At 45.0% G+C, this 24589-nt stretch overlaps 1 protein-coding gene across 1 annotated transcript; it reads right to left on the bottom strand.

Annotated features, from left to right (window-relative positions):
* Window positions 1-13228: 13228 nt before the first annotated feature.
* On the bottom strand, window positions 13229-14533 carry LOC127300333 (uncharacterized). The gene has a single exon (XM_051330431.2). The coding sequence runs from the start codon at window positions 14413-14415 to the stop codon at window positions 13444-13446; it is 972 nt and encodes a 323-aa protein (XP_051186391.1). The 5' UTR covers window positions 14416-14533; the 3' UTR covers window positions 13229-13443.
* Window positions 14534-24589: the final 10056 nt, after the last annotated feature.

Genomic DNA, 24589 nt, shown 5'->3' with positions numbered 1-24589 from the left:
GGTGGTGGTGGAAAAATTTGAATTCAAAGATTGGCCAAAATGGCTAAGTGGAGATTGTTGCACTTGTTAAAATGTTGCAACTTTGGATGAGCATAGGTATTGATCAAAGATGAATTTGGCAGGGGGATCTTCATCAAAGTTGTTCACCTTGATGTTGACTTTGAAAAGGTGCAAAGAGTTAGCAAGAATTGGTTTGGGAAAATTGAATTGCAGAGGCTCAAAGTGGTGATCAGACTATAAATTTCAGTTTTGACCATTATCATATGTGAGTGGAATTTGTGTTTGAAATCCATTTGAATTGTGAATCTTTGATTCCAAAAGTTTTAGTAAGTGTTTAATAACATTATTCAACTAATGGTGAAGACCAAATTGGTCTAGGGTCAAAATTTATAAAAATGCCATAGGGCATATGTTAGGGTTTTTAGGGTTTTTCAAATTATGGAATTTCTTCCTCTTTGATTTATTTGATTGGTGATCCTCATATGATCACACTAGGGTTTTAGAGCATATCAAATACAAGTAATAACAATCATCATGGCATATCACTCAAATGCACAAGTCCTATGCATGGTACTATATGCAAATAGAAAAGTTTTTGTTGGTTTGAAAATTTGCTTTCTGGAATTCTCTAACTTTCTTTTTATTGAAATTTGGGGTGTTACAAACCCTTCCCCCTTACAAAAGATCTCGTCCCGAGATCGAAAAGAAAGTTAGGTACTAAAGAGATCTGGGTACTCCTTCTTCATGAAGTCTTCGCGTTCCCACGTAGCTTCATCCTCGGTATGATTGCTCCATTGGATCTTCAGAAGCTTGATGCTTCGGGTGCGGGTGGTTCGGTAGGCTTCTTCCAATATGCGAATCGGCACTTCGCGGTAAGTCAGATCCTTGTTGATATCCACCGATCGGTGATCGATGTTCTTGAACACTTCGGTCTTCTCCGGGACTTCAAGGCACTTCCGGAGAAGTGAGATGTGAAACACGTCGTGCACAGCCGACATTTCTTCAGGCAACTCCAGTTGATAAGATACTTCACCTCGGCGACTAAGGACTTGGAAAGGTCCGATATAGCGGGGTGCAAGCTTTCCTTTCAGTTGGAACCTTTGCATTCCTTTCAAGGGGGATACTTTGAGATAGACAAAATCTCCGATCTCAAAGGTCATCTCCCAACGTCTCTTGTCGGCGTAGCTCTTCTGTCTGGATTGCGCAGTCTTGAGGTACTCTCGGATCTTGTGGACTTTCTCTTCGGCTTCACGAAGAACGTCAGGGCCGAAAACTTGGCTTTCTCCGACTTCTGACCAGTTCAGGGGGGTACGGCACTTCCTTCCGTACAAGGCTTCAAAGGGGGCCATCTCAGAGATCGGCTTGGTAACTATTGTTGTAAGAGAATTCTGCGTAAGGTAGGCAGTCTTCCCACTTGGATCCGTATTCCAGTACGCATGCTCTAAGCATGTCTTCCAGTATCTGGTTTACTCTCTCAGTCTGTCCGTCGGTCTGAGGGTGATAGGCAGTGCTGAAATTTAGGCGAGTGCCTAGTCCTTCATGCACTTTCTGCCAGAACCTTGAGGTAAACTGGGATCCTCTATCTGACACTATCAATTTGGGGGTTCCGTGCAGAGCGACTATTCTGGAGATGTAAAGTTCAGCTAACTTTGGGCCTTGATAGGTGGTTTTGACGGCGATGAAATGGGCGACTTTGGTCAATCTATCAACCACTACCCATATTGAATCGTTGCCTTTGCTGGATTTGGGCAGTCCGGTGATAAAGTCCATTCCTACGGAGTCCCATTTCCATTCTGGAATCTGGAGGGGTTGTAACGGTCCGGCGGGTCGTTGATGTTCTGCCTTGACTCTCTGACAGATGTCACACTTAGCGATATAGCTACCGATCTCTCTCTTCATTCCGTGCCACCAAAATTGTTCTTTCAGGTCCTGGTACATCTTGGTACCTCCGGGGTGGATTGAATAAAGGGTGTCATGAGCTTCTTGCAGAACGACTTGTTTCAAGTCAGAGTCCGATGGTACGCAGAGACGTTCTTTGTACCAAAGAATTCCGGCTTCGTCTACGGTGAATCCGGGGGCTTTTCCTGCGGCTATCTGTTTCTTGATTCCGTCAATGCTAGCGTTGTCCTTCTGGGCTTCCTTGATCTGACCAACCAAGGTGGGTTGCAGTTCTATGCTGGCTAGGAATCCTTCACTAACAAGTTCAAGTCTGAACTGTTCAAACTCTTGGTGCAAGCTGGGCTGTTCGGTTGCGAGCATGGAGTTCAACTGGCACGGCAGTCGACTCAAAGCATCCGCTACCACGTTGGCCTTGCCGGGGTGGTAGTGAATCTCCATGTCGTAATCCTTGATCAGTTCGATCCATCGGCGTTGTCTCATGTTCAACTCTTTCTGGGTGAATATGTATTTGAGGCTTTTGTGGTCGGAGTAGATCTCGCATCTATTACCCATGAGGTAATGACGCCAAACTTTCAGGGCTAAGACCACGGCTGCAAGCTCGAGGTCATGGGTTGGGTAGTTCTGTTCATGTTGCTTGAGTTGTCTTGAAAGGTAGGATACAACCTTGCCTTCTTGCATAAGCACGCATCCAAGTCCAGTCTTGGAGGCGTCGCAATATACGTCAAAGGGCTTTGCGATATCTGGCATGATCAGAATTGGGGCTGTTGTCAACCTACTCTTGAGCTGTTGAAAGCTCTCTTCGCATTTGTCGGTCCACTCAAACTTTCTGTCCTTCTTCAGCAGTTGGGTCATCGGTCGAGCGATGCTCGAAAAACCTTCTACAAATCTGCGGTAGTATCCGGCTAATCCAAGAAAAGCGCGGACCTCGGTTTGTGTGGTTGGGGCTTTCCATTCCATAACAGTTTTGATTTTGGCAGGATCTACGGCAATTCCTCCTGCAGACAAGATATGTCCCAGGAATCCCACTTCTTCCAGCCAAAACTCGCACTTGCTAAACTTGGCATACAACTGGTGCTGTCTAAGGGTTTCTAGGACAATCTCCAAATGCTGTTCATGTTCCTCTTCGGACTTGGAGTAAACGAGGATGTCGTCGATGAAAACAATGACAAACTTGTCCAAAAAGTTCATGAAGATCTTATTCATGAGATTCATGAAATAAGCGGGGGCATTGGTCAGTCCAAACGACATGACGTTGTACTCATACAACCCATATCTGGTGGTAAAGGCAGTTTTTGGAATGTCGGTGGCTCGGATCTTCACTTGATGGTATCCAGTTCTAAGATCTATCTTGGAGAAAACTCGGGATCCGGTGAGTTGGTCAAACAAATCTTCTATCTTGGGTAAGGGGTATTTGTTTTTGATGGTGACATCGTTAAGCTTACGATAGTCCGTGCATAAACGATTTGCACCATCCTTCTTGTCAACAAACAAGACGGGGGATCTCCAGGGGGATGCACTTGGTATAATCAAACCTTTGGCTAACATGTCATCTATTTGTTTCTTCAGCTCCACAAGCTCGGTTGCGTTCATGCTGTAAGCTCTCTGGGCGATGGGTCCAGTTTCGGGGATTAACTCGATGATAAACTCGATATCCCGATCCGGGGGCATACCGGGTAGATCATCTGGAAACACATCAGGGTAGCGACAGACGACCCTGATTTGATCCAGAGTTGGCTTGGATACACTTTGGTTGCAGGTAAATTTTCTGGGTAGTTTTTCAGAGACGTGCTCAACTACGATACCGGTGCTGCTAGTCATGGTTATGGCTTTCTTGGCACAGTCTATCAATCCATTGTGCTTGGACATCCAGTCCATTCCTAGGACAACTTCCAAACCTTTGGTTCCAAGTATGATTAGATTTGCAAAGAAATCTACATCATGGATTTTGATTGGCACATTTTTACAAAATTTTCTAGCTTTGGTGGTTGATCCGGGGATTTGGACTATCATAACATGCTTCAAACTGAGGGGTTGAATTTTACTTGTTGATGCAAAGTCTTCGGTGACAAAGGAATGAGATGCTCCGGAATCAAACAACACTCTAGCAGGGAGGTGGTTGACAGAAAACATACCCAGTACAACATCGGGTGCTTCATGGGCTTCTTCGGCGTTCATGTGGTAGAGGCGGCCGTTGCGGTTGTTGGGGTTGTTGGGGGCGAACTTCTTGCCGGTGGAGACACGGCGTTGCTGCTGAGCAGGTGCAGCGGTGTTGCCGGCGAGCTTGGCAAGACGCTTGGGACACTCGTTGGAGTAATGCCCCACTACACCACACTCATAACAAGTGATAGTGCTCTTGTCCTGCTTGTTCGCAACGGGAACGGCATTGCTTCTGGTTCTGGGAGTGGTGTTGGTGTTGGTGTTGTTGTTGTTAGGGGCTCGGGGTGGAGCGCGGTTGTAGTAGTAGTTGTTGTTGTAGTTGTTGTTGTAGCCTCCTGGCTTGGAGTTTCCTCCACTCCGGTTCTGATAACCGGGGCGAGAGTTCTGTATCTGGGGTTTGTTGTTTCTCGGAGTGAAACCTCCGCTTGAGCTAGGGCGAAACTTCTGGGGGTGGCTTGATCCACTCTGATTCGCCATGCGGCGCTTGCGGTTCTCATTGGCTTGGTTTAACTTGCCCTCCATCTGGATGGCGGAGTCAACAAGGGCTTCGAGGTCGGCGAAGGGGATGTTGATGAGGACAGTCTGCATCTCATCATGCAGTCCGTTCAGGAATCTCTCCTTCCTCTTCTCAACGGTGTCGGTCTCATCAGGGGCATACCTTGATAAGGTGAGAAACTTGTCGCGGTATTCAACCACCGTCATGCGACCTTGTTTCAGCTCACGGAATTCATCCCTCATCTTCTTGATAAGACCCGGGGGTACATGGTACTTGCTGAACTTGAGTTTGAAATCTTCCCAAGTCATGAATTGTCCTCCGTTCATGGCACGGGTGCTTGTCCACCAAGCGCGGGCTGGTCCAGCGAGATAGTGAGTGGCGAACAACACCTTCTCGTTGGCTTCCACTCCGGCTACCTCAAGATTGTTCTCCATAGTCTGGAGCCAATCGTCGGCGTCGAGGGGCTCCTCGGTCTTGCTAAACACCGGAGGGTTGGTGTTTTGGAAGTTCTTGAGCTTGGATCCGGGGTGGTCATGATTTCCATGGCCTTGGTTGGCGATGTTCTGCAAAGCGATGAGGTTGGCTTGGCGTTCGGCTCTTTTGGTTTCCCGGTCTGCAAGCATGGTTTGCAGAAGTTGCAGCATCGCGTCGTTGGTGCGATTCGGAGGGGCCATCTGAAGATGTAGAAGATTATGAGATAAGAGGGAACATTCTATGGTTCATTTTGTTTAAGTTTGAAAAACATTTGAAAACTTGTAAATTTTTCATGACAAACATAACATTCATTCATTCATGCAACACATAGTACAAACTACACACATACTCCAATGGTTTTAAGAACCATTCTCATGCTACGATACAAAGGACGGGATACAACTCACACCTACTATAAGTGAAACTAGTGCAACTATTCCTCATCATCGACATCAATCGGGACGTAGTCGTCGGGTCCTGCCTCCAGGAACTCGTAGTCCTCCTCCTCGGTGTTCTCGTCCTCCTCAAAGTCGTTGTCATCGCTCAGAAAGGCGTCTCCTCCCTGAATGTCGATGCCTCCATCGTCATCCTCCAGCTGACGAATCTGATCCTCCTGGGCCTTGACAGTGGCCTCAAGTGACGCGATCCGAGCGCGAAGGCGGCGAATCGTAGCGTCCTTCTTGGCACGCTGCTGGCGAAGGCTCCTGCGGTCGTTGTTGAGTAACTTGATCGCCTCACCCTGGTCGGTGATGTGAGCATGGGTCTGGTTCGCGTAAGCGCGAGTGGCGTCGAGGTCCCTCTGAGTCTGGTAGAGCATGAAGTCCAGGTGCTCAGCATGGTGCCTCAACTCCGGGTGCGGCTGCAGCTCCATGGGCACTCCCGCAGCATCACGCCTCACAAGGTGGGCGTAGCGAGAGGCGAGGATGCGCACCACGTTCTGTCCACAGAGGCGCGCGAGTGCCTCCTGTAGGCCACGTGCGAGTCCGTCGAGCCAGTTGCTCTCGCGGAAGGAGAAGAGGATCCTCTCCGAAGTGGGAGGCTCCATCTTGCCCCTCAAGTCGGCAGTGATCACCCACTGCAACTCTCCTCCGGGCGTGTCGTCCAGCTGAACCCCGTGAAACTCGGGGTGTGGGCGCCCAAGGAAGTCAGAGACGGCGTTGAGGTCGTGCTCGAAGATCAAGCTTCCTCCGTTCCCAAGCTGATAAAACTTGGTGTTGATGGGTTCATTCGGCTCCATCTGAAAGAGAATTGGATGAGTAAGTTAGAGAGTGCAAAGTGTGGCAAAATTTTAAGTTGATTTAAATAAAACCGAACATGATTCATCAAATTTTGGCAAAGTCTCAAAGATAAGGGTGTAGTAAATTTTCACAAATAATTTCTTCCATTTTGATTTCAAAGTTAAATTTTTCAGAACGCCCATTCTAACTAAGGTCTTCTAAGGTCAAACAATGGCTCTGATACCAACTTGTCAACACCCGGATTTTTAAGTCCGAATGCCTATTATGTCATACATCGCAATCCCAGGAATATTGTTGTTGCGAGGCATAATAGTTAAGTATCACAGTCATCATTCATTACAAACCATAAGTCTTACAAATTGGAATCACATGATCCATATTACACGAATAGTTGATCTATTGATCAACGAACAAACACAAGTTCATAGTTCAACATAGCGGAAGCGTAAGATACAAGGACTCTCTAGTCCACAGGCCAACGCTTGACGTCGGAAGGCGCTTAGTTGTCGTAGGCATCCTGCTGGTCATCTCCTTGGTCATCTTCATACTCTGGCCATTTGAATAGCCAGGGACAAAGCCGTGAGTACGTTGAGTACTCGCAAACTAATACTAATGTAAGTGCTAGACATTCTAGTAGGGTTTGCTAAGCTCTAGTTTTATTTGCATAAAGCTAGTTTTAGTTCACAAAGTTTGAGAAAAGCTTATTCAAGTGCTAACTAACTCAAATGGGAACATTAGTGTCATTCCCACCATTCAAGTGGTGATTTCAATTCAATCCACCACAAGTCATTTTACCATCATCCTTTTCAACATCATTTTCAAAGATATGACATCGGAAACTGTATGGCCTTTCCAACCGTCCATAACCGTGGACGCGGCTATTCGAATAGGTTTACACTCTGCAGAGGTTGCACACTTGTGCCACAACATTTGATTTCATCCTCCCAGTGAAGACAGACAGTCAGCCTGGGAACTGCACAGGGCTTGGGCCGGACATTTACCTCATTTCGCATCATATCATATCGTTTCTTTTGTTGTAGAGGCAGCTTTCGGCATAACCCCGATGACGCTTGTTTAGAGGGAACCCATACTAAGACGCATAAACTTCCAGTTAAGCCCTACCCACAATCAGGTATTGTGGGGGTACTTAAGAATTGGAAAGGTATCCCATTCAAACCAACATCATTGTTTATCAAAAATCACCATCTTCTCTTGGTCATATTCACCTTCAAAAATCATTCAGTGGAATGCATCTTCATTCCAAGGTTTCCAAAAATCCTCCAAGAATCATAATGTCCCATCTAGAGTAGTCAAGTTTTAATTCATTAGCACTAGCTCTAATTCATGAGGGGTGCTAACTTGCTTTGCTTGGAGAAGACTAACTCACTACTCTAGTAATCAACTTGTACTTTGACCAAAGTTAACTATAAAAGTAACTCATTTAGAAAACAAGTAAAAACTTGTAAAGTAAAAACTTGGGATGGGTTCATATAAGAAAAGGTAAGAAACATGGTGCCTTGCCCCAAGGGGCTTTGCACTTTGCAAGAATATTAGCTTGCATTGGTAGTAGCTTGCATTGGTAGTAGCTTGCCTTGGTAGTTCTCAAACCGTTCCTCCTCTTCCTCTTGGTAGCAACCTTCTTCTTCGGCGTACTCTCCGGTGCTACCGTCTAAATTTGAATACGAGTATAATTACTCACTAATTCAATGGCTATTCCATACATCACATATAACACACAAACTACTCTATGCACACAAATAAATAAACTAGGTTGCATGGGTTGTGGGGTTTAAGTAGAATTCACTTCTTTGTATTCCATATGTAAAAGATAGTTTCCATAGGATTCTTGAGAAATAATTTCCTCTCATTGAAATCTTCTTAAGATTTAATTTCTCAAACAATCATGTATGAACTCATATTGACCTAAGTCAAATGTTCATCATCATCATCATTTGGGAAAATGATTTAAATGAGGTGGGTCACCTCATACCATTTAAATAACACTACCTTTGATTTAAATCTCAAGTAATTCATACAAGAGAGTTTGGGACCAGGGGTCCAAACATCCCATGAATCCATGTGAGACAAGTTTAAATGAAGTGTAAGACTTCACACAATTTAACTTTAATAGTTTTGGACAATATCAACTAGTTAAACTAGTCAAAATATCCCTTCATTAAACCATGACATGATCATGCAAAGTGACCACACCATTTTATTGCATAAACAATTAGTGTAAGTCAAATGTGAGCTATTAGAGTTGGAATTAACTTAATATCTATTTTGGTTGATTTTTAAGAATTATTTGAATAGGGAAAAGTCCCTGTCTTGTTATTTTTATCATATTTATTCTACAAAGAATCTGACCATGGGGCCAGTGGCATGTTGTAGAGAATTTCAGTGGCTTTCTAACAATATAAAATTCACTAGATTTGGTTTAGCCAATTTGAAAATACTGAATTTCAAAGTTTGGGCAGTATTGAAATGGATTTGTAATAATTAAACTGGATTTGAATTTAACAGGCCGGCGGGAAAACTAGTTGGGCCAGAAGCTTTAAAAACGGCCCGAGCCAGCCCACCACGGTCCACGGACGCGCGGGCTGCCTGACAGGGTGGGGTCCGCCTGTCAGCGGCTCATAACGCCCGAAGCGGTATGTTTCAATGTGGGGCGTAGGATTAGAATCCGATCGAACGGCTCCAGTTCATCGTCCCGCCGGTGAGAGGGGAGTTAACCGGCGGCTCTGGTAGGGGGTCGGAGAGCGTACGGCGGCTCTAGCGAGGGATGGCAGTGTGCTCGGGGAAGGTGTGGACGACGGCGAAGCAGCTGGTAGCAGTGGCGGAGCTCGAGGTGGCCTGGATCAATGGCGATTTCTCCAGGGCTTCCGCGGCTCCGATCTTGTAATTGGCCTTGCTCCGGCGACGATCGAGGTGGCTAATGGTGCTAGGCGAAGTGGTGAAGGGTGGGGAGTGAGGTGGTGTGCTCAGTTGCTTCCAGGGAACGCTCTATTTATAGGATTGAGCAAGGGTTGCGGGGCAGGGTGGTGGTCGACCATGGCGCGGCTTCTCCGGCGGCTGGTCGAGCTAGGCGAGGTGATGGCAGTGTTCTACGTGTCCAGGCGAGTCTAATGGCAGCGACAGCTTGGTCGGGGAGGGCCTGGTTGGGTCGAATTGCTTCCGGGCATGTCGCGGCAGTGGCGGGATCTTCTTCCCCGTCTACGGCGGCGGCGGTCCAGGGTCGGGTCGTGGCCATGTGTGGCGGTGTCGTGGTGGCGTGGTGATGCTCAACGGCTAGCCAGCGGGGCCAGAGCGAACGCGAGATGGTGGCGCGGCGCGTGGCCAGTGGCGTCCATGCGCGACGCGAGCGGCATCCAGGGCTGATCTTGGCGCGCGATCTCCGGCGAGCTCCCGGCGTCTACGGCGACAGGGCCATGCTAGGCGAGGTAGAGAGGTGAGGTAGCGAGTGTGGGCGCCAGGGCCAGGGCTGAGGGAGAAGGGAGAAGAGAGGGGTTCGACATGGCCGGCATGTGGCCGGCATGGCCATGTCTTTGCTTGTTCTCTCTCTCTCCCTAGGGTTTCTATGCAGCACTTAGGGTTAGAGGGGACCAGGGGACAAGGTAGATTAGAGTTGGTAGAATCACTATAGCAAATAGTGCCCAATAGTGTTCAATTTTGGAATTTACAAAATTGTCCAAATTTGAAATAATTCCAAAGGTGAATGTGTTTGAAAAGTGAGTGTTGGTATTAGTTGTAATTGACCAGAGGTGATTTGAGGTGGTGGTGGAAAAATTTGAATTCAAAGATTGGCCAAAATGGCTAAGTGGAGATTGTTGCACTTGTTAAAATGTTGCAACTTTGGATGAGCATAGCTATTGATCAAAGATGAATTTGGCAGGGGGATCTTCATCAAAGTTGTTCACCTTGATGTTGACTTTGAAAAGGTGCAAAGAGTTAGCAAGAATTGGTTTGGGAAAATTGAATTGCAGGGGCTCAAAGTGGTGATCAGACTATAAATTTCAGTTTTGACCATTATCATATGTGAGTGGAATTTGTGTTTGAAATCCATTTGAATTGTGAATCTTTGATTCCAAAAGTTTTAGTAAGTGTTTAATAACATTATTCAACTAATGGTGAAGACCAAATTGGTCTAGGGTCAAAATTTATAAAAATGCCATAGGGCATATGTTAGGGTTTTTAGGGTTTTTCAAATTATGGAATTTCTTCCTCTTTGATTTATTTGATTGGTGATCCTCATATGATCACACTAGGGTTTTAGAGCATATCAAATACAAGTAATAACAATCATCATGGCATATCACTCAAATGCACAAGTCCTATGCATGGTACTATATGCAAATAGAAAAGTTTTTGTTGGTTTGAAAATTTGCTTTCTGGAATTCTCTAACTTTCTTTTTATTGAAATTTGGGGTGTTACAATAGTCCACCCTGGTTTTATTTTTTATTTTTTGTACTGTATTTGAAAACATGTAATTTTATCATAATGTTAATTTAAACAAAAAGAGATATATACAAATGAGATGGATGCAATAACTTTATTTGATTTAGATGGCATGCATATATATATATTGCGGTAATATAATTTTATATAATAGAAAATAGAGAAGTATATACTGAAACCTAAAGCGATGAATTCAACCCTAAACTAATAAATCAGATGGATGGTTTCACATCGCTTTCGTCACTTTGTTCGTTCTTTCGCCGTTGTCCGTGTGGTAGTACCTCCGGCACATTGTGCCCTCAAACAACTTAACGGTGAGCACGTCATCGCCTTTGTATTTGAAGTGTATGAAGGATCCAACCTTCACGGGAGAAAAGCGCACGCAGAAGATAGTTTAGCCCTTCCGGACCAAACCAATTAGAAGCACACAGGCATACCCGCATGTGACTAGTCGTGCTATACCTGTCGCGTGTCCTCGAGGTGGCTCATTGCGGTAAATTCTGGTCCCATGTTCCGGTGGGCCCCACATATTAATTAGCCGTGTGCCTCTTTTGGGCCCTTTGCCAGAAATAGCTGCCGCGTGCTGGAAACCTAACCCGCTTCCATTTAAGCTGTCTCTATAGCGTTTTCCCTATTATTGGGTTATCTCCTCGAAATATGGCATCATTTCTTTGCTCCCAGATGATCCAGTGATCATAAACCTAGATAAGTATCTATTTTTGGCATCTTTGATCACATCATAGATATTAAGATATGTGCTCCATTGAAATCTAAGACCCCACCAAAAACCCTGACTCAAGCTGCATTGGTACAAGAAATGAGTGATGTCCTCCTCAGGGCATGTGTCACATAAGATGCAGTCCAAAAAGGCGAAAACTGAACATAAAAGTTCTTTGTCTTCATAATATCTTACGTATTCAGGCGGCTTTGCAGGAGTAACGAGGCGAAAAATTTATGTCCTGGGAAGTTGGATGTCTTCAATATATTAAGGATGGGGTCTGGTATATCATGATGTCCAATTAGCTCTCTATAAATCTTCGTCGTAGAGTATTGTGTTCCTCTAGGTTTGGAGATTAGATTGGAAGCCCACAACACAACATGAGCGCCATTATACTCTTTAGTATATAGTAAGGATAATATCGTGCAATTTTGTTTTGTAAAATACACTTATATTTTGTAGGAGGGGGTGTAATTTTGAACGAAAACCCGGTGCCATGCCCAAAGCGTGACACTTTTTAGAGGAACTCTAGCAGACCCCGTGAACGAGCGAAGACTATAAAATAACCGCTCATTTTTCGGTTCCAGGTGCAGATCAGATCCCGTATAACGACGCGAACCGCAAAAAATTTAAAAGCCTCCAAAAAAATATGCATGTTTTCACATATATCCGCTTCATAATGAACTCCAACCTTGTGTAAGTGTTGCATCCCTCATGCAGCTCTCTCTTTGCTTCTTCAAGCAGCTTTACATACAAATTAGGCACACTAGCTACCACTTTTGTTACCAAACTTCTCCAAATAATAAGCATACTTGATGCGTTATCATCATAATTATTATCATTTCCATGCTCAAATCCTTCTCCGCCGTCACTATCATACAAACTATGGTCGCCACTACTCGTCATCACTGATAAACCCACTTAGTATAGGTCTAGCACATGCCGTAGCAATTTAGGTGAGCTAAAACTTATTTTTGATCTTGTCGTATGACATTATGGCATCGAGTACATGGGCACAATATTGATTCATCTTCGTTCACCTGCTGTCTCAATAAGTTCATGAAATCATTAACACCTTGCATGTACCCCTCCTCTCCTCTCCCCCATGCACAAGCGACTAGGGTCTGTCGACTCCCGTCGGCGCCGCCGCTGTTCTTCCTCGCCTATGTGGCCTCCAGGCCATGGAGGCAGGTTGGATCTAGGCCCCCACCGGCGGGAGAGCTCCGTGTTTTGGTGATTTACACAAAAATAATCCTTTTCTGAAACTATAGCAAAGACTGACCCCCCGGGCAAACAATTTCACTCATCTAACCCTTTTGTGTGCTCATCGGCGCCACACCTTACTATGTGGCGCCTGTGCGGCCGGCGCCACTCTCCCATCCGACGTGGTGCCCTCGACGCTGAGGTGTGCTCGACGCTGACATGGCACGATGTGTGGCACCGCTCACACCGGCGCCACACATCCACTTATAATTGCCCAAACATAATGTAAGACAGTTCGTCTGAGACTTAGCCGTTTTGACGAGCCTGTTTGTGTGGCGCCGATGCCACGGGCGCCACAGTTCACAGTGTGGTGTCGTTGCCAGCGGTGTTATTTTTTCGGTGTTATTTTCTTCCACGATATGAGTTCTACAACAGAACTTTTTGCCACCAACTTGTACTACTCGTCGAGGGGATTCCATTTCTGTGTTCAGTGTGAAAACCTCTAGGTTTGGAGATTAGATTGAAAGCCCACACCACAACATGAACGGCGTGTTACTCTTAATTAATTTATTATATAGCACGGGTAATCTCATGCAATTTTCTGTTTTTTTATAAATAAACTTATATTTTGTAGGAGGGGGTGTAATTGTGAACAAAAATACATTGCCATGTGGCATGCCTATTGAAAAGGAGTAAATTGTACTAGTAACATATAGTACGTGTATTACACGTTTACAAGTGGAAATTTCTGTGGCAAGCAACCGGTTTGATAACATAGTTGAGCAAACGACGGATGGATGGATCATGCGGTTGCTTCTTCCGTGGATGGTATCTTTGCGTATCCAGTAGCCCCCAGCTGGTGGGTGTGGATGATCTCCCTGCGCTCGTAGTAGAACGCGGTCATGGCGCAGAGGGCGAAGAGCTGCACGAGTGCCAGCAGAAGCGCGTACGCAAAATCCAGGAGCAAACCGATGGCGACGCTGTTACCCGCGCACGTATTTGCAAGCGTGTGGACCGGCGATACGGCGATGGCCAGGACACTGGTAGCGCTCAGGTACATCACAACCTGCCTCCTTGTCCCCTTGACCAGCCTCCACGCCTGGCTTAACGCGGCTGCGCCGTGGCAGCCGGGCTCGGCCACCGCGACGACGACGCTGAAAGAGCAGAGGAAAGAGAAGTAGACGAGGCAGACGGCGGCAGCAACGATGGGCAACAAGGCCACGAATAATAAAGCCACGGAGTGTTGCTTCACTAGGAGAACCATGATGGGAAAAGCTGCTGTCGTCACCACCAGAAGGAGGGCGTAGAGTAGGATCTCCAGGACGTAGACGAAGGCGAGCGTGAGCAGGGGGCCCTTGATCCGTGCCTTGGCTTGGCCGAGGAGCGCGCCAAAGGTAGTGGTGCCCTGGTCGTCGGAGTAGGTGCAGACGGCGGCGAAGAGAACGATGATCCGGACTGCGGATCCAACGACGACGGCGAACAGGAGGTACCCCGCGCCGACGAGCAGTAACTCCTTGGCGTCATTCTTGATCTCCTGCACGAGCTGGGAGTACTCCAGGCTCCCGGGCTCGGTGGTGTTGAGCGCCTGGATGTCGAGCTGGATGGCGTCGTTGAGGGGCTGGATGGCGAGGTCGTTGGCGAGGTGGAGCGGCGCGGTGTACGCGAGGAAGAGGGCGCAGACCGCTGTGAATAGCCTCGGGTTGCGGCTCGGCAGGAGGAGGCCTTTCTTTAGGAAGTTGTAGCACGAAGGTGCCTTGTTTTGACTGGTTTCCATGGCTTTGAGCAGCAGAAACTATCGCGGCGAGCAAATGGTGCTTTGAGAAATAAGACTCACAGATACTCGGGATATCAAAGAGAACCTGTATTAGTAGCCCCAGAAGAATTTCTGGATTATATATAACGCGTAGCGAGGAGTAGCAACTAGCAAGTAGCATGAGGCTAGGAGCGACCAACAAGCAACGATTGTACTCCGCTCGATCTGGTCTTCTGGGGTATATAGGAGACTTTGAAAATTCAATGACAGAGTCAGTTGCCACGAAGGATGGTATCATCAACTGTTTCCCTTCCCGTTCTTCTTACTTTCCCACTTTCTCTCTCTTATTTTCTTCTATGACCATGACAGCCAATCCCATCACCAACGTGTTCTACTCGTTGAGGTAACTCCGTTTTTGCGTTTAGAGTCAAAACCTCTAGTGTTTGAGATTAGATTGAAAGCCCACAAGACAGCATGACCAGCGAGCTATACTCTTTACTCCCAGATGGATCGAGGACGTTTTGTTTAAAGGGTGTGACTATTTGTCAGTTGACTAAGAACTAATTTTGTTCCCAGTTAGATGATATCAACAAATTGCAGTTACAACTCATGACTAGCATAAATCAAGATGCAAATCAAATAATGTAAAAAACTTAACTAACCACAAAGTTAGAACTAACAAATCCCTTGTTTAAAATCGACAGCCTAGAAAAAAGGTCGCCCCGTTAGGCAGGCTCTTCCGTTTGTGCGGGCACAAACGAACGCACCACACCCAAATGGGTTGTTGCGTTGCAAATGCTTGACGTCACCTGCAAGTGGGCCTCCCTTCCTCAATTTCGTGCCGGGTTGCGCTGCCATTCATGTAGGGGTGTAAACAGATTGAATCAGACATTGTTATTTTTATATCATTTACCCGTACACTTTTAGTGAATTCAGATCAGGGCACATAATGGTTGGATGCGGATTCGAACATGGATTATATCGTATTGCCGATATGGACCGAAATCGGTGCAAACTTGGACCGGAAGCGGATTATTGAATCGCTCAAATAGCTGATGGGATTCGTAGCATAGAAAACAAAAAAATTTCTACCGCAAGAACGAAAACCAACCCAAGATGCATTCTAGTAGACGGTAGCAACGAGGGGATCACGAGACTAACCCTTGAAGATTTCAAAAGCCTACGAGATTAGATCTCGTTGTTGCAGAAGATGATCACTAGCCGCTTTCAAAAGCGCGTAGAAGATCTTGACGGTGCCACAAACGGGCAGCACCTTCGTACTCGGTCACAGGTTCGGTGTTGATGAAGACGACGTCCTTCTCCCCGTTCCAGCGGGCAGCGGAAGTAGTAGATCCTCCTCGGAATCCCGGCAGCACGACGGCGTGGTGGCGGTGGTGGTGGAGAACTCCGGCAGGGCTTCGCCTATGCGCTGCGGGAGTCGTATGTGGAGGAGGGGCGCTAGGGTTTGGGGAGAGGGAGGCTTGGGCGCCGGCCACTAAGGGGGCGGCCAAGGTTGGAGGCTAGAGTTTGGGGAGAGGGGGGTGTTTGGCGCCTACCAACTAGGGGGTGCGGCCAACTAGGGCTTGGTGTGGCCGGCCCCCTCCCCTTGCTCCTCATTATATATGTGGAAATCCCCAAGAGTTGGTATCTAAGTCTTCGAATAAGACCCGAAACGAAAACCTGCCAAAGGGACGAAACCTACCCAAGGTGGGACTCCTACTCAAGGTGGGACTCCCACCCTTCCTTGGGGGGTGTGGCCGACCACCTTGGTGGAGTCCACCTGGGACTCCTCCCCTTCAGGGTTGGCCGGCCATGCAAGGTGGAGTCCCTCCGGGACTCCACTTTCCATGGTGATTTCTTCCGGACTTTTCTAGAACCTTCTAGAACCTTCCATAAATGCACCAGATCATTTCCAAACTTGGAAAGTGACTTCCTATATATGAATCTTATTCTCCGGACCATTCCGGAACTCCTCGTGATGTCCTGGATCCCATCCGAGACTCCGTACAAAACTTCGAACTCCATTCCAAATTCCATATCTACTCAAACAACATCAAACCTTAAGTGTGTCACCCTACGGTTCGCGAACTATGCAGACATGGTTGAGACTTCTCTCCGACCAATAACCAATAGCGGGATCTGGAGATCCATAATGGCTCCCACATATTCAACGATGACTTAGTGATCGATTGAAACATTTACATACGATACCGATTCCCTTTGTCACGCGATATTTTACTTGTCCGAGGTTTGATCATCGGTATCTCTATACCTCGTTCAACCTCGTCTCCGACAAGTACTCTTTACTCGTACCGTGGTATGTGTTCTCTTATGAACCATTCATATGCTTGCAAGCTAATTAGACGACATTCCACCGAGAGGGCCCAGAGTATATCTATACGTCATCGGGATGGACAATATCCGCTCTTGATCCATATGCCTCAACTCATACTTTCCGAATACTTAATCCCACCTTTATGACCACACATTTATGCAGTGGCGTTTGATGTAATCAAAGTACCCTTCCAGGCTACCAGCATAAGTGATTTACATGATCTCATGGTCGAAGGACTAGGTAAGTATGTATCGAAAGCTTATAGCAAATGAACTTAATGACGTGATCTTATGCTACGCTTAATTGGGTGTGTCCATTACATCATTCATCAATGACATAACCTTGTTATTAATAACATCCAATGTTCATGATCACGAAACCATGATCATCTATTAATCAACAAGCTAGTTATTCAAGAGGCTTACTAGGGACTCCTTGTTGTTTACATAACACACATGTATCAATGTTTCAGTTAATACAATTATAGCATGGTATGCAAACATTATCATAAACACAAAGATATATTATGATAACCATTTTATTATTGCCTCTTGGGCATATCTCCAACAGTCTCCCACTTGCACTAGAGTCAATAATCTAGTTTACATTTGTAAAGATATAACACCTTGGCCTTCTGGTGCTTTATTATGTTTCGCTCACGGGAGAGGTTTTAGTCAACGGATCTGACACGCTCAGAAACGTATGTATTTTGCAATTCATTTGCGTCTCAACGCATCACTCATTTTCCAAATGAGTCGGCATTAAATATGTTTGGTCTTCTGGTGGAACCTTAATTCCGCGGTCTGAAATATGTCACTAATATTGTCACACACAATATAGCTTCGAAGTTCTGACACTATCGGAACTACACCAAGTTCTCAAAGGACTTCCTGACTTAACATCCTCAGTCATTGTCAAAACAATGACATACTCTGCCTTCGTTTGTAGAATCCGTCACAATATTTAGAACTCATCTAAATCAAGCATAGACAACTTCTAGCTCATTGTGCTACCTTTTAAACAACACTTAGTCCAATTTGAGATTGAAATTTTATTTTATTTTTTATATGTGACAAAACCAATATCGGTGCAACACCTTACAGCGATTTGTTTGTCATTTCTCCATACAAAACTATATATAACCGGTTGCAGAATAATATTCTGAACACCGACTTGAACTTCCCTGGACACAAGATTGAACTTCCTGGAAAACATGGTTGACCTTTCTGTCGAACATACCTGAACTTCTCGTTTTCTTCAGAGCTACTGATTCTACTTCGTGTTTCTCAACCGTTTGGCGGAACTATAAAATGATATACCGTTGGATAGATAATGAAAAGACGCAACTTTTTCATGTTCATACTTTTCACAGATTTTTCACAGTTTAAATTTAATTTTGAAAATACGAAAACGCTTCTATATGGCCAGAAAACGAACTTTTAGTTCGATATTCGAATCGCTTATCGAAACTGTGCAAATGATATACCGATGGAAAGATAATGAAATTGCGCAAATTTTTCATGTTTGAAGTTTTTTCGAAATCTCACAGTTTTTGAATTATTTTGAAAATACAGAAATTCGGACATACTCAAAAAACGAGCGGATAGTAATTTTGATGATTTGTTTCAACCGTATGTTGGAATGATGCAAATGATATGGCGTTGGAAAGCTATGGACTAGGCGCAACTTTCTTATTCCAATTGTTTTCTCTAATTCCTTATAGTTTAATAGAAAAATTTGAATTACTGTCCGCCCGTTTTGTGTGACGGGCACCGAATGATTTTCCCCGCGATTTCCATGCGTTATATTTAAACAATGAAATGATATACTGTTGGAAAGGTCTCAAAATGGTGCATATTTTTCGTATCTACCATTTTTGCCAACTCCAAACGATTTGAAAGTAATTTTAGAAGTTTTGAAATCATGTTTCCGGTATATTTTGTGGGATAATGATTTGAATTTGATAGATTAGATCCATTTATTTGTTGTAAAATGTTGTAGGTAATGAAATTAGACATATACTCTACCATATAAAGCTTTTGGTGACAATGATTGAAGTGGTTGGTGATCAAATCGATAAGATTTGAACAATAGATTTCCGCCCCGTAAAAACAGAGCATTGAACTTTCCTCGACACGAACTTGTACTTCTAGGGAAATGAGGTTGTACTTATCGTCGCTGTTTCACGAAAGTGTTCAGTAAAATGACTATAAGTTTCTCATACGGTGTCCGTTTGAGGTCCATGGCCACACAAAATGCTCAACACAACCACGCACATCTGAACTTCCCGCGACATGTCCTTATACTTCCTGGCCTTTGTGGTTGTACTTCCAGGAAATGTTTTGATACTAGTGTGTTTTACAAAAACTAGGATGTGTGCTTCGAAATGATAATTTTAGATTGTCCCTATATTCTATTTAAGAGATTATGTACTTCCGGGATCCTAATATTTGAACTTCACAACGTTGACATGTGAACTTATGTGGGGGTATTTTCTTGATGTAATTACCGCTTGTACTTACTGTTGTGTCCGCCTGTACTTCTCGGAATCACTGCTCGTACTTCCTCGTAGATGATGGTATTATTTTGTTTTTTCTAAATTTGGACTATATCAGGTTTCTTGTACTTTCTATATTAAGTGGGTTTATTGCTCGTGTCGAATGGTTGTACTTCTCATTGTCAAGTATATGAACTTCCATACGAGTGATGGGATTATTATTGTTTTTTGTACATTTGGATTTTGTCGGTCTTCTTGTACTTCCTAAATTAAGTGGGTGTACTACTGGTGTCAAATGGTTGTACTTCTCTCCGTCAACTATTTAAACTTCCCATAGGGTGACGGGATTATTTCATTTTTTTATATTTAGATTTTGTTGGTTTTCTTGTACTTTCTATAATAGGTGCTTGTATTGCTCGTGTCGAATGATTGTACTTCTCATTGTCAAGTATTGAACTTCCTTACGGGTGATGGGATTATTATTGTTTTTTGTACATTTGGATTTTGTCGGTCTTCTTGTACTTCCTAAATTAAGTAGGTGTACTACTGGTGTCAAATGGTTGTACTTCTCTCCGTCAACTATTTAAACTTCCCCTAGGGTGACGGGATTATTTCGTTCTTTTATATTTGGATTTTGTTGGTTTTCTTGTACTTTCTATAATAGGTGCTTGTACTGCTCGTGTTGAACGGTTGTACTTCTCTTCATCAACTATTTGAACTTCCTTGGCGGTTACGGGATTATTTCGTTTTTACTACATTTGTATTTTGTCGGATTCCTTGTACTTCCTATAATAAGTGCTTGTACTGCTCGTTCCGAATAGTTGTACTTCTCATCGTCAAGTATTTGAAATTTCTCATGGATGACGGGATTATTTTGTTTTTTCTTCATTTGGATTTTTGTCGGTTTTCTTGTACTTCCTATCATAAGTGTATGTACTACTCGTGTCGAATGGTTGTACTTCTCATCGTCGATTATTTGAACTTCCGCACGGATGATGGGATTGTTTTGTTTTGCACTTCCAAAACCGACGCTTTGTACTTCCCATGGTCAGTTTTTATATCACGTGATAAGTTTACTACCCAACATGTAGATCTGCAATTATACTTCTCCATCTAATATTGTGTACTTATTTGGATTAATAACTTGTACTTCCCGATCCGAGCTTGTGTACCTTGAGGACCGAATTTGTGTGTGTCTTGTTGGGACAATGTTTTATTCCACCTTTCCTCATTTAGCCCACATATTAACAGGTTTCCTTTGATAATTTAGATGCCCTGACATAATTAACATGTTTTTGTTTTATAATTAAGAGAAATATCATGGCATAGTAAACGAAACTTTAAAGTTTCATGGAATACAAAGATGCAAAAAGAAAAAAATGAGATTGTAAACAACATATGGAATAATTAGCATGTCGTACAATTTCAGAATTGATGTGTACACTTCTTTTCTGCAAAAAATAAGATTGTATTACCGAGCTTAGAAAAGTTCTCCTTCCTGCCAACAAGCACGTGCGCTGCCAATTGCAAGAAAAAAAATCGTGAGCTACCCTTGAGAATAAGCTTGTACTGCCCAACTTGTAAACGTTGTGCTTCCTGATAAAAAGTACATGTGCTGCCAAATCCAAAAAAAAAAATCATGAACTGTCCTTGAGAGATTAAAACGAACAGAGAGAATGGGGGGAATTAGACGCGGTCAGGTAGGGGGCAGCCATGGGCGGGTCGCCGGCGACGTGGGGCAAAGGGGCGGCGGAGGGCGGGTCTCCGGCGATGCGGGGCAGAGGGGCGGCCGCGTGTCGGTCAGGGCCGGCGGCGGAGCATGGTCGCCGGACCTGGGCGGGAGCAGCCGTGTTGTGTGATGCCGGTGCTAGCCCACCGGACTCGGACCTCAAGATGAGGGCGGTGGGGGAAGAAGGAGCGGCGTCCTGGGGTTAGGTTGGGGGTTGATGCCTACGGGTGCTTCTATTCTTGTAGACAGTGTTGGGCCTCCAAGAGCAGAGGTTTGTAGAACAGCAGCAAGTTTCCCTTAAGTGGATCACCCAAGGTTTATCGAACTCAGGGAGGAGAGAGGTCAAAGATATCCCTCTCAAGCAACCCTGCAATCACAAAGCAAGAAGTCTCTTGTGTCCCCAACACACCAAATACACTTGTCAGATGTATAGGTGCACTAGTTCGGCGAAGAGATAGTGAAATACAAGTGGTATGAATGAATATGAGCAGTAGTAACGGCGCCAGAAAAGTGCTTGCTGGCGTGCAGTTGATGGTAGTAATATTGCAGGAAGTAAACATGCAGCAGAACAGTAAACAAGCGGTGTTTGCAGTATTGGAAACAAGGCCTAGGGATTATACTTTCACTAGTGGACACTCTCAACATTGATCACATAACAGAATAAATAGATAAATGCTATACTCTACACTCTCTTGTTGGATGATGAACACCACTAATTGTGTAGGATTACACGAACCCTCAATGCCGGAGTTAACAAGCTCCACAATATTCGATATTCATGTTTAAATAACCTTAGAGTGCACGATAGATCAACACAACTAAACCAAGTACTAACATAGCATGCACACTGTCACCATCACACTATGAAGGAGGCATAGATCACATCAATACTATCATAGCTATAGTTAACTTCATAATCTACAAGAGATCACAATCATAACCTACGCCAAGTACTACACGATGCACACACTGTCACCATTACACCGTGCAGGAGGAATAGACTACTTTAATAACATCACTAGAGTAGCACATAGATGAATAGTGATACAAAACACATTGCAATCATAAAGGGATATAAATAAGCACTTCACTATGCTATTCATAACAGTGAATAAGTATTCTGTGAAATATAGCCCAAGAGACCCACACGGTGCACACACTGTCACCTTTACACACGTGGGACAAGGAGTCTCCGGAGATCACATAAGTAAAATCCACTTGACTAGCATAATGACATCTAGATTACAAGCATCATCATATGAATCTCAATCATGTAAGGCAGCTCATGAGATTATTGTATTGAAGTACATAGGAGAGAGATTAACCACATAGCTACCGGTACAGCCCTTAGCCTCGATGGAGAACTACTCCCTCCTCATGGGAGACAACAGCGTTGATGAAGATGGCGGTGGTGTTGATGGAGGAGCCTTCTGGGGGCAATTCCCCGTCCCGGCGGCGTGCCGGAACAGAGACTCCTGTCCCCCAGATCTTGGCTTCGCGATGGCGGTGGCTCTGGACGGTTTCTCGTACCGTGGCTTTTCCGTATCGAGGTTTTAGGTCGAGGAGGCTTAAATAGGCGAAGAGGCGGAGTCGGAAGGCTGACGAGGCGGTGACACAATAGGGGGGCGCGGCCCAGGCCCTGGCCGCGCCGCCCTATCATCTGGTGGCCCTGTGGCCCCCCTCTGCTGGCTCTCGGGTGTTCTGGAAGCTTCGTGGAAAAATAGGATGCTGGGCATTGATTTCGTCCAATTTCGAGAATATTTCCTTACTAGGATTTCTGAAACCAAAAACAGCAGAAAACAGGAACTGGCACTTCGGCATCTCGTCAATAGGTTAGTTCCGGAAAATGCATAATAATGACATAAAGTGTGAACAAAACATGTAGGTATTGTCATAAAACAAGCATGGAACATAAGAAATTATAGATACGTTTGGGACGTATCAGGGGTGCGCGTAGGGAGCGGCGGCGTGTGGCTCGCCGGCGGCGGCATCGCTCGCGCGTCTCACTGCCTACTAAGGGGCAGCTGCGAGTCTGACCAGCGGCCGTGATACGTCCCAAACGTATCTATAATTTCTTATGTTCCATGCTAGTTTTATGACATTACCTACATGTTTTGTTCACACTTTATATCGTTTTGATGCGTTTTCCGGAACTAACCTATTGACGAGATGCCGTGCCGATTCTGTTTTCTGTTGTTTTTGGTTTCAGAAATCCTAGTAAGGAAATATTCTCGGAATTGGACGAAATCAACGCCCAGCATCTTAGAATTCCACGAAGCTTCCAGAACACCCGAGAGCCACCAGAGGAGAGCCCTGGGGGGGCCACACATGTGGCCGGCGCGGCCCAGGCCCTGGCCGCGCCCCCTACTGTGTGGAGCCTCCGTACCCCCTCCGACTCCGCCTCTTCGCCTATTTAAAGGTCCCTGACCTAAATCTTCGATACGGAAAAGCCACGGTACGAGAAACCTTCCAGAGCCGCCGCCATCGCGAATCCAAGATCTGGGGGACAGGAGTCTCTGTTCCGGCACGCCGCCGGGACGTGGAAGTGCCCCCGGAAGGCTCCTCCATCGACACCACCGCCATCTTCATCAACGCTGCTGTCTCCCATGAGGAGGGAGTAGTTCTCCATCGAGGCCGAGGGCTCTACCGGTAGCTATGTGGTTAATCTCTCTCTCTGTACCCCAATACAATGATCTCATGAATTGCTTTGCATGATTGAGATCCATATGATGAGCTTTGTATCACTATTAGTCTATGTGCTACTCTTGTGATGTTATTAAAGTAGTCTATTCCTCCTTCACGGTGTAATGGTGACAGTGTGTGCATCGTGTAGTACTTGGCATAGGTTATGATCATAATCTCTTGTAGGTTATGGAGTTAATTATTACTATGATAGTATTGATGTGATTTATTCCCCCTTCATAGTGTAAAGGTGACAGTGTGTATGCTATGTTAGTACTCGGTTTAAATTGCAAAGATCTATTATGCTCTAAAGGTTACTTAAATATGAATGCCGAATGTTGTGGAGCTTGTTAACTCCGGCATTGAGGTGCTCTTGTAGCCCTACACAACGAATGGTGTTCATTATCAAACAAGAGTATATGTAGCACAAGGGAAGAGAACTTATTTATTTATGTGATCAATGTTGAGAGTGTCCACTAGTGAAAGTATGATCCCTAGGCCTTGTTTCCAAATACTGCAATCATCACTTGTTTACTGTTTTACTGCTTGTTTACTTCCTGCAATATTACTACCATCAACTGCACGCCAGCAAGCACTTTTCTGGCGCCGTTGCTACTGCTCATATTCATTCATACCACTTGTATTTCACTATCTCTTCGCCGTACTAGTGCACCTATACATCTGACAAGTGTATTAGGTGTGTTGGGGACACAAGAGACTTCTTGTATCGTGATTGCAGGGTTGCTTGAGAGGGATATCTTTGACCTCTTCCTCCCTGAGTTCGATAAACCTTGGGTGATCCACTTAAGGGAAACTTGCTGCTGTTCTACAAACCTCTGCTCTTGGAGGCCCAACACTGTCTACAGGAATAGAAGCACACGTAGACATCAAGCACTTTCCTGGCGCCGTTGCCGGGGAGGAAAGGTAAAAGGCATTCATACTCCGGTCCCAG

This window comes from Lolium perenne, chromosome 5 (assembly GCF_019359855.2).
Source record: "Lolium perenne isolate Kyuss_39 chromosome 5, Kyuss_2.0, whole genome shotgun sequence".
In the NCBI taxonomy this organism is placed as follows: Eukaryota; Viridiplantae; Streptophyta; class Magnoliopsida; order Poales; family Poaceae; genus Lolium; species Lolium perenne.
The sequence above is the reverse complement of the archived record's forward strand: the minus strand, read 5'-3'. Positions and strand labels throughout refer to the sequence as shown.

What these genes read in the sequence shown, in the direction of transcription:
- LOC127300333 (XM_051330431.2), bottom strand. Translation starts at nt 14,415, where the DNA reads ATGGAAACCAGTCAAAACAAGGCACCTTCGTGCTACAACTTCCTAAAG.